The sequence below is a fragment of the Sturnira hondurensis genome, unplaced genomic scaffold (genome assembly GCF_014824575.4).
Source record: "Sturnira hondurensis isolate 20B ecotype Veracruz unplaced genomic scaffold, ASM1482457v3 Scaffold0024758, whole genome shotgun sequence".
NCBI classification, from domain to species: domain Eukaryota; kingdom Metazoa; phylum Chordata; class Mammalia; order Chiroptera; family Phyllostomidae; genus Sturnira; species Sturnira hondurensis.
In genome coordinates, this window is record NW_028097389.1 from 744,689 (window position 1) to 757,604 (window position 12,916).

Below are 12,916 nucleotides of genomic sequence, written 5' to 3' on the forward strand. Positions count from 1 at the left end.
GTCACTAGTGGTGTTTTTGGTGTGATTTTGGCTTTCAATCATGAAAGCATATTTATTGCTTTTTTTGTGTTATCAAATGCTTTCTCTCATCTACTGACATTACTTTTCTCATCTTGACACAAGATGAAAGTTTTCTCTTTTGTTCTCTTTATGTCATAATTTGCCTTAACTGATTTATCAATATTAACTCAGTCTTGCACTCGTGATCAAACCCAGGTTAGTAACAATATTTATTTTATGTATCGCGGAACTTGGTGTGCTAATCTTGTTTAGGATTTTTACATCTGTGTTTATGGGGTATTTTAGGCTATAGCTCCCTTTCTTGTGAGGTTTCTGTGTAAGGTAAGGTGCTTTCAAAACAAGAAGTTGTCCATTTTTTTCCATCATCTGAAATCATTAATGGATATATTAATATTATTTCTTTTTTGAGTATTCGAAAAAAATTCCCTAATGAAGCCACCTGGGCAGGCCCAAAATTTGTTTGAGGGAAAGGTTTAAATTATGAGTTCAATTTCTTTAATAGATCAATGGCAACAGATTTTCTTCTTGCTGCCTAGTTTACCCTCACACCTGAAGAATTACAACATTCCAAAGGAGAATGCCCAGAGTCCTCTGTCTTCTGGAACTCCTTTGGAATCTTCAGCTACCACAACAGCAGTATCAAAAAGGCAGAAGCACTAGTATAAAGAAGCTGGTTCTAGGTAAAGGTGAGACCCTATGTCAACAAATCAAACAAGCAAGCAAAATATAACCTGAGACACTGAAATTAAGAACAATCAGACAGTAACCAGAGGGGGGAGGGGAAGGGATAATGGGGGTGGGCGGGAAGGGTGAAGGGTTTTCAGGAATAACTACAAAGGACACATAGACAACACCAAGGTGGGGTGGAGTCAGAGGAGAGAGGTGAGGATAGGGAGTGGGGGCGATTGGTGGGGAGTAAATTAAGACAACTGTAAGTGAACAACAATAAAAAGATTTAAATTAAATTAAAAGATTTCATTTAAAAATTAAAAAAAGGAAGCTGGTGCACAGTGACATGAAAAACTTTCTCAATGTAATTATAGATGAAGATGATCAAATGGATATTTCACTTTCATCAAGATGAAAACAAATAGAAAACTTTCACATGGGTCTGAATTTTATATAAGCTTTCACAGAATGAAGATTTTGTTTTACTATTTTTACTAAGTTTAATAGAGAGTTATAAATGTGTGAGAAAAATACTTTTTTCAACCTTATTAAGCAGATACTTTACAAACAGCTGTTAAGAAAAACCTGGTTTGATGAATAAATTGACAAATCTTTATTCAAGTGTGAGTGGTTTGGGCTTATAAATGCTACTGCATACTCAATTTTCACATTTATGCCTTAAACCAATGGTAAATAAATACAAATCATTCAATATTATGACATATATGATATAAAATATTTTAATATATCCCAAAAGGTTAATATAAAATATATAAAAATAATTATTATTTTGTTTTATATATAACAGATGATATATGTTGAATAGAAAATTTACTTTAAATAAGATTATTGGAATTAAAAACTTCCAGTGCTATTTCTCTTAACATACAAATTTACCTAACATTGATTATTCAGTACAAATCTTAAAATCATTTAAATATTCCCACCTTTGATTGTACATTTACCACTACCAGTCATTCCTAGGAACAATAATTAGAAGTACTTAGCTAATAACAAAAATAAATGTTTTAAATAAATTTAAAAATTTATATGGAAGCAAGCACTTAAATACACATTGGTTTAATACTAGAAGAAAACATTAAATGTAACTATATTTAAAAAAAATAAATTTTAAAAGAGACTTCATTGGTCACCAAGTAGCCAAAACAAGAAGCATGCAGGAAAGAATATTTCAAAATTCCCATTTAGTTTTCTAATGAATAAAAGTTACCCTTTGAAATAGTTACTTTCTTATGCACATTTCCAGTGCCTGACATATAACCCTGTCAGGATAAACCCTCACGTAATAATAGTGTATTGTTTAGGAGGGTTTTTCTTGGCAAAAATGTTGAAATGTGGTTTTGTGAACCAATGTCACCCCAATAAATTTAATTTAAAAAAAGAAACCTCCTTCAGACCAAAGAAAACATTCAAGACTCATAAACTGGTTACTGTTAGCCTTAGGTAGAGGAAACAGAAACAAACAAAAACAGGCAAGTCTCCAACAACAGAAAAAAAACAGAACAAAATCACATATATTTTTTCCTGAAACACATATTAAAAAAATAGCCAAACACTATGCATAACTTTCACTGGTGTCAACATTATATGACATCATTATGGGTGACATCACCTATAGTGAAGTCATATAACACTCAGTGTTGCCTAGTTGTTTTCTAGTACTGAAAGAAATTTGGTTGGCAGAGAACACAGAAAACACAGAAATGTAAGTGTGAATGTGTGTTTAAATACATCAATTCTAAATGTCTAAGTAAATATGGAAAAAATCTATAGTGTACAATCTTTTAAAAATGTTTTCTAGTTCTTAAAAAGCCAGAATTTTTTTTAAATACCTGGCTTTTTCCACATCAATAACAGGTGACTTAGTTATAAATACTGAATATATTAGTAGAAGATTAATAATTTGGTAGTATTTTATCACAGAGTTGAGTTTAGCACCAAAAACAGTTCAATGCATTAACCTTGTTCAACATTCAATCTTTAATGTAGAATTATTAAATTTTAATTTGAGTTGAGATTTATTTAAACTTACTCATTTTGTTATATCAACCTAATAGTTAATACACTGACTTTTCTCCTACTTTCGCTGTTTCATCCTGCAGTGGGCCCAACTGAGTCTTGCTTAGATCCCTGCTATAGTATTTCCTGTGCAAATCAACGCAACAGCCAATTCTCTATGAACAAATTCTCACCCAATTCAGTACTTTTTTGTTGCAAATATCATTAGTTTACCTTGGTTGAACCCAGCACACTTGGAGTTTGTATAGTTTGCTCAGATAAAGCACTAGAAGACAATGGTTGTCTCTGAATCAAAGTGGATTAATGGAAGAAAGATATTGGGCGTGTTTTCTTCTTTTTTCTCTTGCACCCAAAATCAAAATAAGTTCAAATGTGAATCTCAGGAAGTGAAAAAAAAGCTTCAGAGACAGAACCACGTGACCAGGGAGGAGAACAAAGCTCTTAGAAGAGAAAACAAGTCCCTTTGGGAAGAAAACAAAGTTCTCCGAAGAGAAAACAAGGCCTTCCGAATGGACAACCAGTTAATCCGGGAAAAAAATCAGACCCTGAGACGGCAACACCAGATCTTCCAGAAGTTTAAGAATGTGATTTTTGAAAGCAAAAAACCACTTGCGGAAAAGATGAATGCACTGAGCACAGAAAGAAAGTCTTTTTGGCAACAGTACAGAGCCCTGCAAGCTCAGATAAAAGCTGTCAGGGAGCAGAAGACCGCCTTCGAGAATGAAGGGAAAGCTCTTCAGGAAAAAATAACGTCTCTCCACCAGAAGATCAAAGCCCTGCAATATCAGGAGAGTGCCATCAAGATGGAGGGACTAGCCCTGATGAAGGAAAAAACAGCGCTAGAGAAGGAAGAACAGGCTCTATGGAAGGAGGAACGGGCCCTTCGTGAGGAGAACGAGGCACTCAGAGAGGAAAACCGTGCTCTTCAACAGGAGGAAAAAGCCCTTCTAGAAGAGGCAAAGGTCCTTGAGCAGTGGAATAAGGTTCTTCAAGGAAAAGACAACAAACACTCTGGCTGGAAAAATGCACAAGAAAATAGAGCAGGAGAAATGTTAGTTGAAGCAACCATGAAACCAGCAAACCGTGAAAACCATTGACACTGCAGAAAAAAAATTCAAACTTTTGAAGGTGAAATACTATTGGAGTGGGGAGTCAAGAGCCTGGAAATGCGCGGTGCTCTCTGGAAAATAAATAAAGTCCTTAAAAGTTAAAAAAAAAATTATGTTTCTTAGATTTTGGTTTCCTATTAGTTGCCAATTTTATTTTAACAGGCAAAGTATGTGTTGTTCAAAATGTGATGCTGATGAATCAAACGTGGCATTGATATTCAGAGAAAGTGGATGAATGCCATAAAAAACGTAACAGCACAGAGGAAATATCTGTCTTAAAATTGTCTCTTTAAATTATAAGTAACATAGCAAAATATTAAGTTTTGCATACTTAGTTCACCTGTATGTGAAACAAAGATGTCTATATTTCTCCTGTCTCCTTATGCTCACTCCAATGATCTCAATGAGAAGGCCAATAGAAAAATAAGAATTCAAAAAGTATGTGATAGCACAAAAAATTTTAATGACCATTCATTCATGGGCTTCCTCATGTTCTCTCTGGTTTTCCCTCACTTATCTTCTTCCTTTAGCTCACTGGAATTGTGGCTGTTGTATCTAATAAATGTAGTAAAGAGAGACAAAGGACGGAGGGAACTAAAGTTTCCCAAAATGTAAGAGGAGTTTTGGAGTTTGGAATGTGAATCTGTGACTAGGTTCATGTTCAGTGAAAACAGGAGAAGGAAGAAACAGAATTTTCAGAACTGTTGCCATGGATAATCGAGCTGGCTGAATGCTTTATAAACACTCTTCTGCAAAAACCGAGTCACGTGATGGAGTCATGGATTGATTAGGGTTCCACCTGTAGTTGCAGAAAACTGCATGACAAACCGCCAAGGCCTGGTGCACTGCCTTATTTTAAACCTTTAATGCACTTTATTAAATAACAGATAGTATCCCACTCTGATGCTTGAGTGCTGTTGGGGGAGCAGAAGTGTAAGTATAGGAAGAGAACATATTTTCCCTTCCCTAGGCGCTGCCACATATGCAGAAAGTAAGTGTACATTTATTGGACACCTCTAATTAGCATTTCACCGAGTAATACAACTACATTTAACTGTAAAAAGTAAAAAAAAGAAAAGAGTACATATCCCCTGATTTTAAGCATTCCATAGTGTATAAATAAAGTTTTGCTTTACTCCTTGAGAGGTCTTCTGCCTGATGAGTTTACTGACCACTGTTCCCTGGAACACAGACAGTGGGGCAAAAGTAGGTTTCTAGTTGTCTGTAGGTTTATAGTTGGCTATAGCTGTCTCTGGGAAATAAGGCAATAATTAATAAATGATAATGTAAGAATAGCATTTTACATTTTTACAACTGCAAATCCACTTTTGCCCTACCCTGTAATAGCTACCATTTAAATAAAATGATTCAGCCCTGGAGAAGACAAGGTTTACAGATAAGTCCTCAACTGACTGGTAGTACGAATCGGGACGGAAGAAATGCAAAGCCTTGATCATTTTCCCAATCTGATAGGATGTGGAAGCAGCCTGCAGGCAGGGGAATGGCCAAGTTCGTGTGTCAGGAATGTATGGATATGTCACTCTATTGGCTACACATTCATTTAAGGTCCTTGCTTTAGAAATTCCTTGATGTGGTGTTTTGGAGAAATAAACTAGCTCCTTGGTGGTGAGGTTGGAAGATTCGTGCCCCTGGAGCAGGTATGGGCATCAGTGACTCCTCTCTGGGAGAAGGATGCCATTACTGCATCGGTTACTTCACAGCAACTCAGGTTAGGCTGAAACACACTGATCAGAACCTCAGTCTCCTCTTGGAAGTCAAATGCTAAGCTAAGGATTGGCACTGCTACAAAGAAACTTTGATTTTTATAGCCCACTCTACCTGAGAGAAATTACTTAAGGAATGGGTTAAAACAATTTATGTTGATATCATTCATTATAATGTTTATGATAGTTTCCTTTCACGAAGTAATAAAAAATTTCTACTAAAATTTCTAGTTAACATCATACTGAAGGAATACTATATAGAAACTATATTTTCCCATGTAATAAGCTGGATATACTTAACTGTACATTAAAGTTTTTATATGTATTGTTAGACATCAATGTTATGAAAATTATGTGTTAAAAAGATAAATTAATGTATCGTAATGCTTGCCACACAAGAACTTTTCTGTAAACAGTCTTTGTTATCCATTTCTAGATCTCTCCTCAGGGTTTCCAGGAAGGGTGGTCACCAGAAGGATAAGTGAATATGTAAGGCTCCCCGGGGGCCTGCTCTTCCTGAAGACCAGCGAGCAGTTACTAAGGGCAGGAGACAGCAGTTACACGAATGCTCCAAACATCTTCTTAGCCACGAGAGATTGCTTATCTCTAGGACATCATCTGGTCTAAACTCATGTGCTAAGCTGCATTTATTTAATGCCAGAAGTCTCAGGCTTCCAGGTCCATCCCTCCGTTTGGTTCATATTCCATTATGCTCTTTACATACTCTGAAATGCGGCAATTCTTCCATCATTCCCTACCCTCCTTTCACATTTTATCAAATCTCCTGTAACTTGAACGTCTTTTGTGAAAATTCCTTTGATCTTCTTAACCTGGGTAGACCTCAAATGATGCTGCCCTGTCACTATGCCTTTCAGATGAAGGCTCTTAAACATGGCCAAAGATGGGCCTAGTGCGGGTTTTCTCATTTCTAACTGCATTTCCAAAACTTTTATCCCATTTCCTCATAGGAAAGATTTAGTTTCAGTGAAGCACACAGTATGAAATACCACTTTCTATCCTACGTGATACTTCGCACTCAGACTTCTTGTTCATTCTCGTTCGGACACTACAACCTTTGGAATACGGCTCGTAATAGTGCTCCTCCCATTCCCTTCTGCTCTTATGCTTGTGTATGGCCTCAAAGTGCACACAGATGATTACTCCAGAAATGAGCCACACATCTCTTTGGATCTTTTTATCTCTGGAAACCAAATTGTTTCTTCATATCACCGCAGTTTTCATCCCCACAGCCATTCCTTAAATTAAGACTTTTATTATTTGCAAGTACGATGATTCAAGAATGTGAATTATGCCACTTTCTGAATATACCAACTACACCTCTATCTCATTTCCCTACTCACCCAGCTCATGCAGAAATCCAACTCATTAGCTGGATCAACATTATTTCAATACCTCACTCCCACCCCCATATTCTCATTCATTCTTGATTTTCATTCAACATTATACCCTTGGGGATGCTCTTTACTTTTTTATTGTTAAAATTGCTCTTTACTTTTTAAACTCACTGTCTACTGCACTGACCTGAAAAACTTTCAGCCTTGAATCCCTGCAAGTACGTACTTTTCTCTTTTCTACTTCCTTGTTTACTTGTGTTCAGAGTGGCTGGAGCTAGCCAGAGGTATTGCTATTGTTAGCACAGAGACAACACTATATACTAAGAGCATCTAAATATTTACACATATTAACTCACTTCATCTCTAAAAACAAGCTAAGTACTATCAGTTACCCCATTTTACAGGTGAGGAAAAAGAAGCACAAGGAAATCTGACTCTTTCCAAGATCATATGTTACAATTTATTTCAGAAATGGGTTTTGAGTTCATGTGGACTGACTTCAGACTCTACCCACTCAGTCCCTAGAGTGTCTTACCTCTGCACAAAATACGGGGTATTAACACTGTAAAATGACCCAAAATGAAAATAGAGGATGAATATTGTCCAGCAATCCTACATTTTTCTGCTTTCCAGTGTAACAAGATTTTGAAATCTTTCAATTACCTCAAATAACTCTCACATCTCTCACTACCCAATGACAAATCTGCTTCGTGGATTCCTAAAAATGTGTACATCAAGAACTCTGACATCATTCTACCATAAATACAATTTTACTTGCCCTCTCTATATTGTGCCTGCTCTCCCTCCTATTAAAAAGAAAATAAGTTTATCAAAAGTTAATCCCTCTTGATCTGCTCAGGATTTTATCCTGTCTTTTTCTCTCAAGGAATTTATTCACACCTGCATTCTCCAACATTTAACACTTTTGAAAAATGATTGTCAACCTTTTGAATTTTTGTCTTTCTAGTGGATATGAAATAGTTCCCTCACTGTGGTTTAATTTGTATATCCCTAATAGCTACTGATGTTGAATATATTTTCCTATGCCTTATGGCCATTATCATATCTTTTCTAAGAAAGTATGTATCAATTATTCTGTTACAATTTTTTGACTTCTCTTTTCATTAAATTTTAATAGTTCCTTATATACTTGGGACATGGGCCCTTTTAGAGCTACTTGTATTGCACATACTTTCTCAAATCTGTGGCTTGCTTTTTCATTTTCAACAGTGAGATATGAAGCAGGACAAAAATAGAATTTGTCCATTTTTTCATTTATTGGCATGCTTTATTTACATCTACTGCCTTATTAGCAGTTGTGTTCTCTTTTTGAACCGAAGATTTTTGTCCTGCTATGTGGATGTATGCTAATAGCATTAAACGTAGGCGTGATATCAAGTATTTTTGCATATATATAAACTGTGACCAAAAATAAGCTTTTAAGTTCATCGGGCTGCAATTTATCAACATTAAATTAGTCATATTAATAACTAACATTTATTTGAGCTAGATTTATAATGTCTTGCAAACATTTTACTTAACCTTTAAATTATATCCTGTAGTAGATACAAATACTACTCATATTTTTTTCAGAAGGCAATTAAGACTTTAGACTAGATAAATAACTTGCCCCCAAATGTATAACAGCAACTGACTATGAGGCATGCTTTAAAATTTACCATATTTCAATGCCATTTCAAATAGTACGCTATTTTTCGGGCAGATTCTGAACTTTCTTTTTTCTTAAGATGTTATTTATTTTTAGAGAGAGGGAAAGGGAAGGAGAAAGAGAGGGATAGAAACATCAATGTGTGGTTGCTTCTCACATGCCCTCCCCCCACTGGGGACCTGGCCTGCAACACAGGTACGTGCCCTGACTGGGAATCGAACCAGCAACCCTTTGATTTGCAGTCCTGTGCTCCATCCACTGAGGTACGCCAGCCAGGGCAAGAACTTTCTTTTTCTTTTCATTTGTTATAACTCCATGATCCTTTACAGAGCAAGCAGCAAAATTATACTCAATTATTTTAAGATATAACATTTTAACCAACAATGTTGACACCTATTTTATCCTGGGAATCATCAGCAATTCTTTAATAGTTAATGTTACTTTTTTGCAAGTTAAAATCAGAAAATGACTGTTTGTTAAGGAGGAACAATGGTTTGCTGAGTCCCCAGCTGCTGAGTCACTGACCTACTAATTCTCACTAATACAGAGTGTCTTTTGCATGTACTATTTATATACACATTATCTCATATAAGAACTACAAATAAAAGCATGTGTTCTGGAGGAATAAATACCCAACAAACAATTCTGTACAGAAAGTGAATCCTGGAAATATTCCAGGTAGTTCATTAGGACTCAGTAAATGTGCCACTGAAAGGGGATGAGAAGGCCCATCCAATGTACCCTACACATAAAGTCCTTGCCCATATTCACATAAACAATTGTCACGATCAGTCATTGTAAGTTTTTCATTGCCAAAAGATCTATGGAAATATACTATATCTGAACATCATTTGAAAAAATGAGACAAGCTACTCAAGGACTCAGGTGCTGGAGCTTACTCACAGAGCTTGTTCAGCGAGACAACTGTTCACAACACCTCCCACCTCGGGATTCATGGCATCACGTTCATGTCTTGAACTTCATATACTCCAAGTTAAGGCTGTTATTTTTTTTTTCTGGTAGAGCTGGCTATTAAACGTTTGCCAACCCAACAGAATCAAAATACTTAAAAATTGTTTAAAAAACAATATGTAGACATTTTATAATCCTTGAATATGTATGCATTTTAAATAAATTAGAGAATGCTGCCCAATTAATTTCAAATATTCTTACGATCAGTTATCTATCTTTCAAAGAAATCTCAAAAGATGTTAATGATCAGTAATATGTTGACCGTGATTCATTCACATTTTAAAAGGGAAAAATGGGAGGACAATTGAAACTATGAAGCAAGACCTTTTTCCTCTAAGACACTATTATAATTATTTTATTTTAATACATTTTAAATATTTACATAACTACTTAAGAAGCATGTATTAATATTTTTTCAGCCCTTAAAATACAATTGGTATATGATTTTGAATATAGGAAATGAAAAGCATGAAAGCAACTGGAAAATTACACAAATTCAAAAAAAATGAAAATAGATCATCAGTTATTTTATTTTCAGGATATTACACCTTATGTTCAGGGACTATAATAAGCCAGACAGCCATTCCGAGAAAATGGCTCATTAGAGGTCTCCAAAGGGAAATCACTGTGTAGTTAGGGATGCTAGAAATATATTAGAGCTGTTTGAAATTATAGATTTTTTACTGAAAGAATTGTGATAAGCTAAATTAAATTCAGAGTGGAAGCCAAAATGACATACAATTGGATCAACAAAACAGAAAGTCTTTGTGCTTGTTTATTTTGCTAAATCCAAAAGAAAACACACAAATAATCATGATATTCACGTATTTCTAGGGAAGCTAGTGCAAGAAATGAGGTTTATCAGCAGTAATAAAGTACAATAGCTAGTATTATTTATGATTTTCCCTCACCTTTAATCTTTAAACTCTAAATTCCCTGAATATATCTCCAAGGTAGTAAAACTACACCTATAAAGATGCACTTTTCCCCTCCTAAAAATATTTAGCACCATACAGTTTCTAGAAACTATCACTATTACCCGTGCATAGCGAACAATGTATCTTTGATAAAATGTATTGAATTAAGATGATTATAATATAAAGCCGAGGTAAAATTTGAGTAATTGTAACACAAGGTATAACAAATGAGACACAAAAGAAACTGTAAATCTTTTCTATAAGAACTAGGGATTTAATTTCCTAAGTGTGATAGTTCCCAAAACACTTTTATTTTGTCACTGCTCCTTATGTTTATTCCAAATGTTCTCCCACACTGAATTTGAGCTAAACCACCTGACTTTGCTTTGGCCAAGAAGATGTGATCAGCTGACTCAAGCAAAACCTCAAAAATAAATAAATAAATAGATAGCTATCAAAAAACAACACTTGATTTTGTGTACTTCTACCTTTAACACTGAGAACATTCTTGCACTAGTTTGCTCCAAGATGGGAGACACGCTGAGCAGATTCAGTTGCCACCAGTCATTCCATTGAAGGCCAATAGTCATCTGAGCAGAGGCATGTGTGCAAGCCCAGCATAAACCAGAGAGCAGCCTATAATCCTACATCACCAACCCATAGTCCTGTGAGCCAAATGCATGCTTACTAACTTCATCACTGATGTGGGTGTTGTTATACGACATGATTGAAGCAATTAAAAAAATAAGTATCTGATAAACCGAGGTTTTTGTTTACCTTCTGTTACTATTTTATGCTTTTTATTTGTTGACAATTCTAGGATTTAAAAAATTTCAAGGCATTTTCAGCTAAACAATGATAGTTTGTGTTCTTTTGTCTACCTTTTTAATAGTAACAAAATATACTTTTAGATATAAATTAATTTAAATACATTTTATAAAATAATTAGCAAAATATGGTTAACTGAAAACTGCAATAATAATACCTAAAACATTATTAATAGTCTACTAAATTTCACAAAAAAGTAAAAATAATCATGCACCTAGTAAATAAATTTCAAAATAAAGTATATTATGTTAAAAACAAGATGACATATGTTAATAATTGTTTACATATGCAAAGAAAGATATGCAAATACTTTATGGCAAACATAAAAACATCTAAATCATACTGCTCATCTATAATTCAACTTAGAGAAATTTAGCATGAATTATAGACAAATTTCTTCATAAAGACCAATATATTTAATTTTTTGTCTTTGTCACAATACTTGTATTTAATATGATCCTTTCGATACAGTACAAATACCCCAACATTAAATGTAAAACTTTAGAAAGAGATCACACGTATCATTTTAATTTCTAGGGTAAATGACACATTACTTTCACAGTAAGAGAGGCAGGATCCAATGCGAGAAAATTAAATGAATTTTGTTTAAATACCATTTAGATAGTGAAAAACATGAGGTAGAAATGTATTTTTTGAATGTCACTGCAGGGTTACAACAGAAATACTGAAAGTAGGAGCCTATTGACAGAGCTCCAGTAAGTATGGTTAAATTCTAAATCAGTCACAGTTCTGACTCAGACATTAAAGTCTTTTTTTTTAATCCACTTTGTGCAAGTTGTTAGTGAACATATTAGTTAATGACCTGAAGGCAAATCCCTGACAATGTGATTTCGTGCTAATTGTGTGGAAAAATATTTCTAGCTTTTAAAAATGTTACATTCTGAGATGGTACAAGCCAGAGGGAATTCATCTTCCCAATATAAGCTATTCTAGTCAACCTTCCTCAAGGGCACTGAATCATGCTGAATGAGTCATCTAGCATTCACTTCATATCTAAAATCAAGGAAAAGTCTCAAGAGGCAATATTAGGAATTAAACACTAATTATGTTTATATGCAGGTGGCATTAAAATGAAAAATAAGTTATAAAATCAATTGTATTATGACTGTGTTTTAATATCTCATTTTCACTGTTTCATATTAAAATGTCATACCCTTAGACACCCTTATTTTAAATGTATCTTCTTTAAAACATTTTATTGATTATTAATCAAAGTAATATATACTTAATACCTATCAAAATAAATGCATGCTCTGGTAGTATGCTTAATAAAGAAAGACCTGTGTTTTAAAAGCATTCTGTTGAAAAATATTAAATTGAGGTGTATTAAAGGACAAAGTTGTAAAATATATGTATAAATGTACACATATAAACTTTGAATTGTTGCAAAAATATTTACTGACTCTAATATTAACATAAAAGCTTACTTAAAATACTGAATCTTTTGAGTTGGAACCAAATAAACTTGATATATATTAAATGTACATGATATTTAACAAAATATAAATATGAATGCTCGAAACAACATAGAAAAATTACAAATTAATAAGTTATGATTTCTTTCATTTTCAACTGCTCTCTTATTTAACTG

General features: G+C 34.2%; 1 protein-coding gene across 1 annotated transcript; it reads left to right on the plus strand.

Annotated features, from left to right (window-relative positions):
- The first annotated feature begins 3,005 nt into the window (after window positions 1-3,005).
- LOC118981801 (coiled-coil domain-containing protein 70-like) lies at window positions 3,006-3,827 on the plus strand. The gene has a single exon (XM_037038627.1). It carries the CDS (start codon window positions 3,006-3,008, stop codon window positions 3,825-3,827), a length of 822 nt encoding a protein of 273 aa, XP_036894522.1.
- Window positions 3,828-12,916: the final 9,089 nt, after the last annotated feature.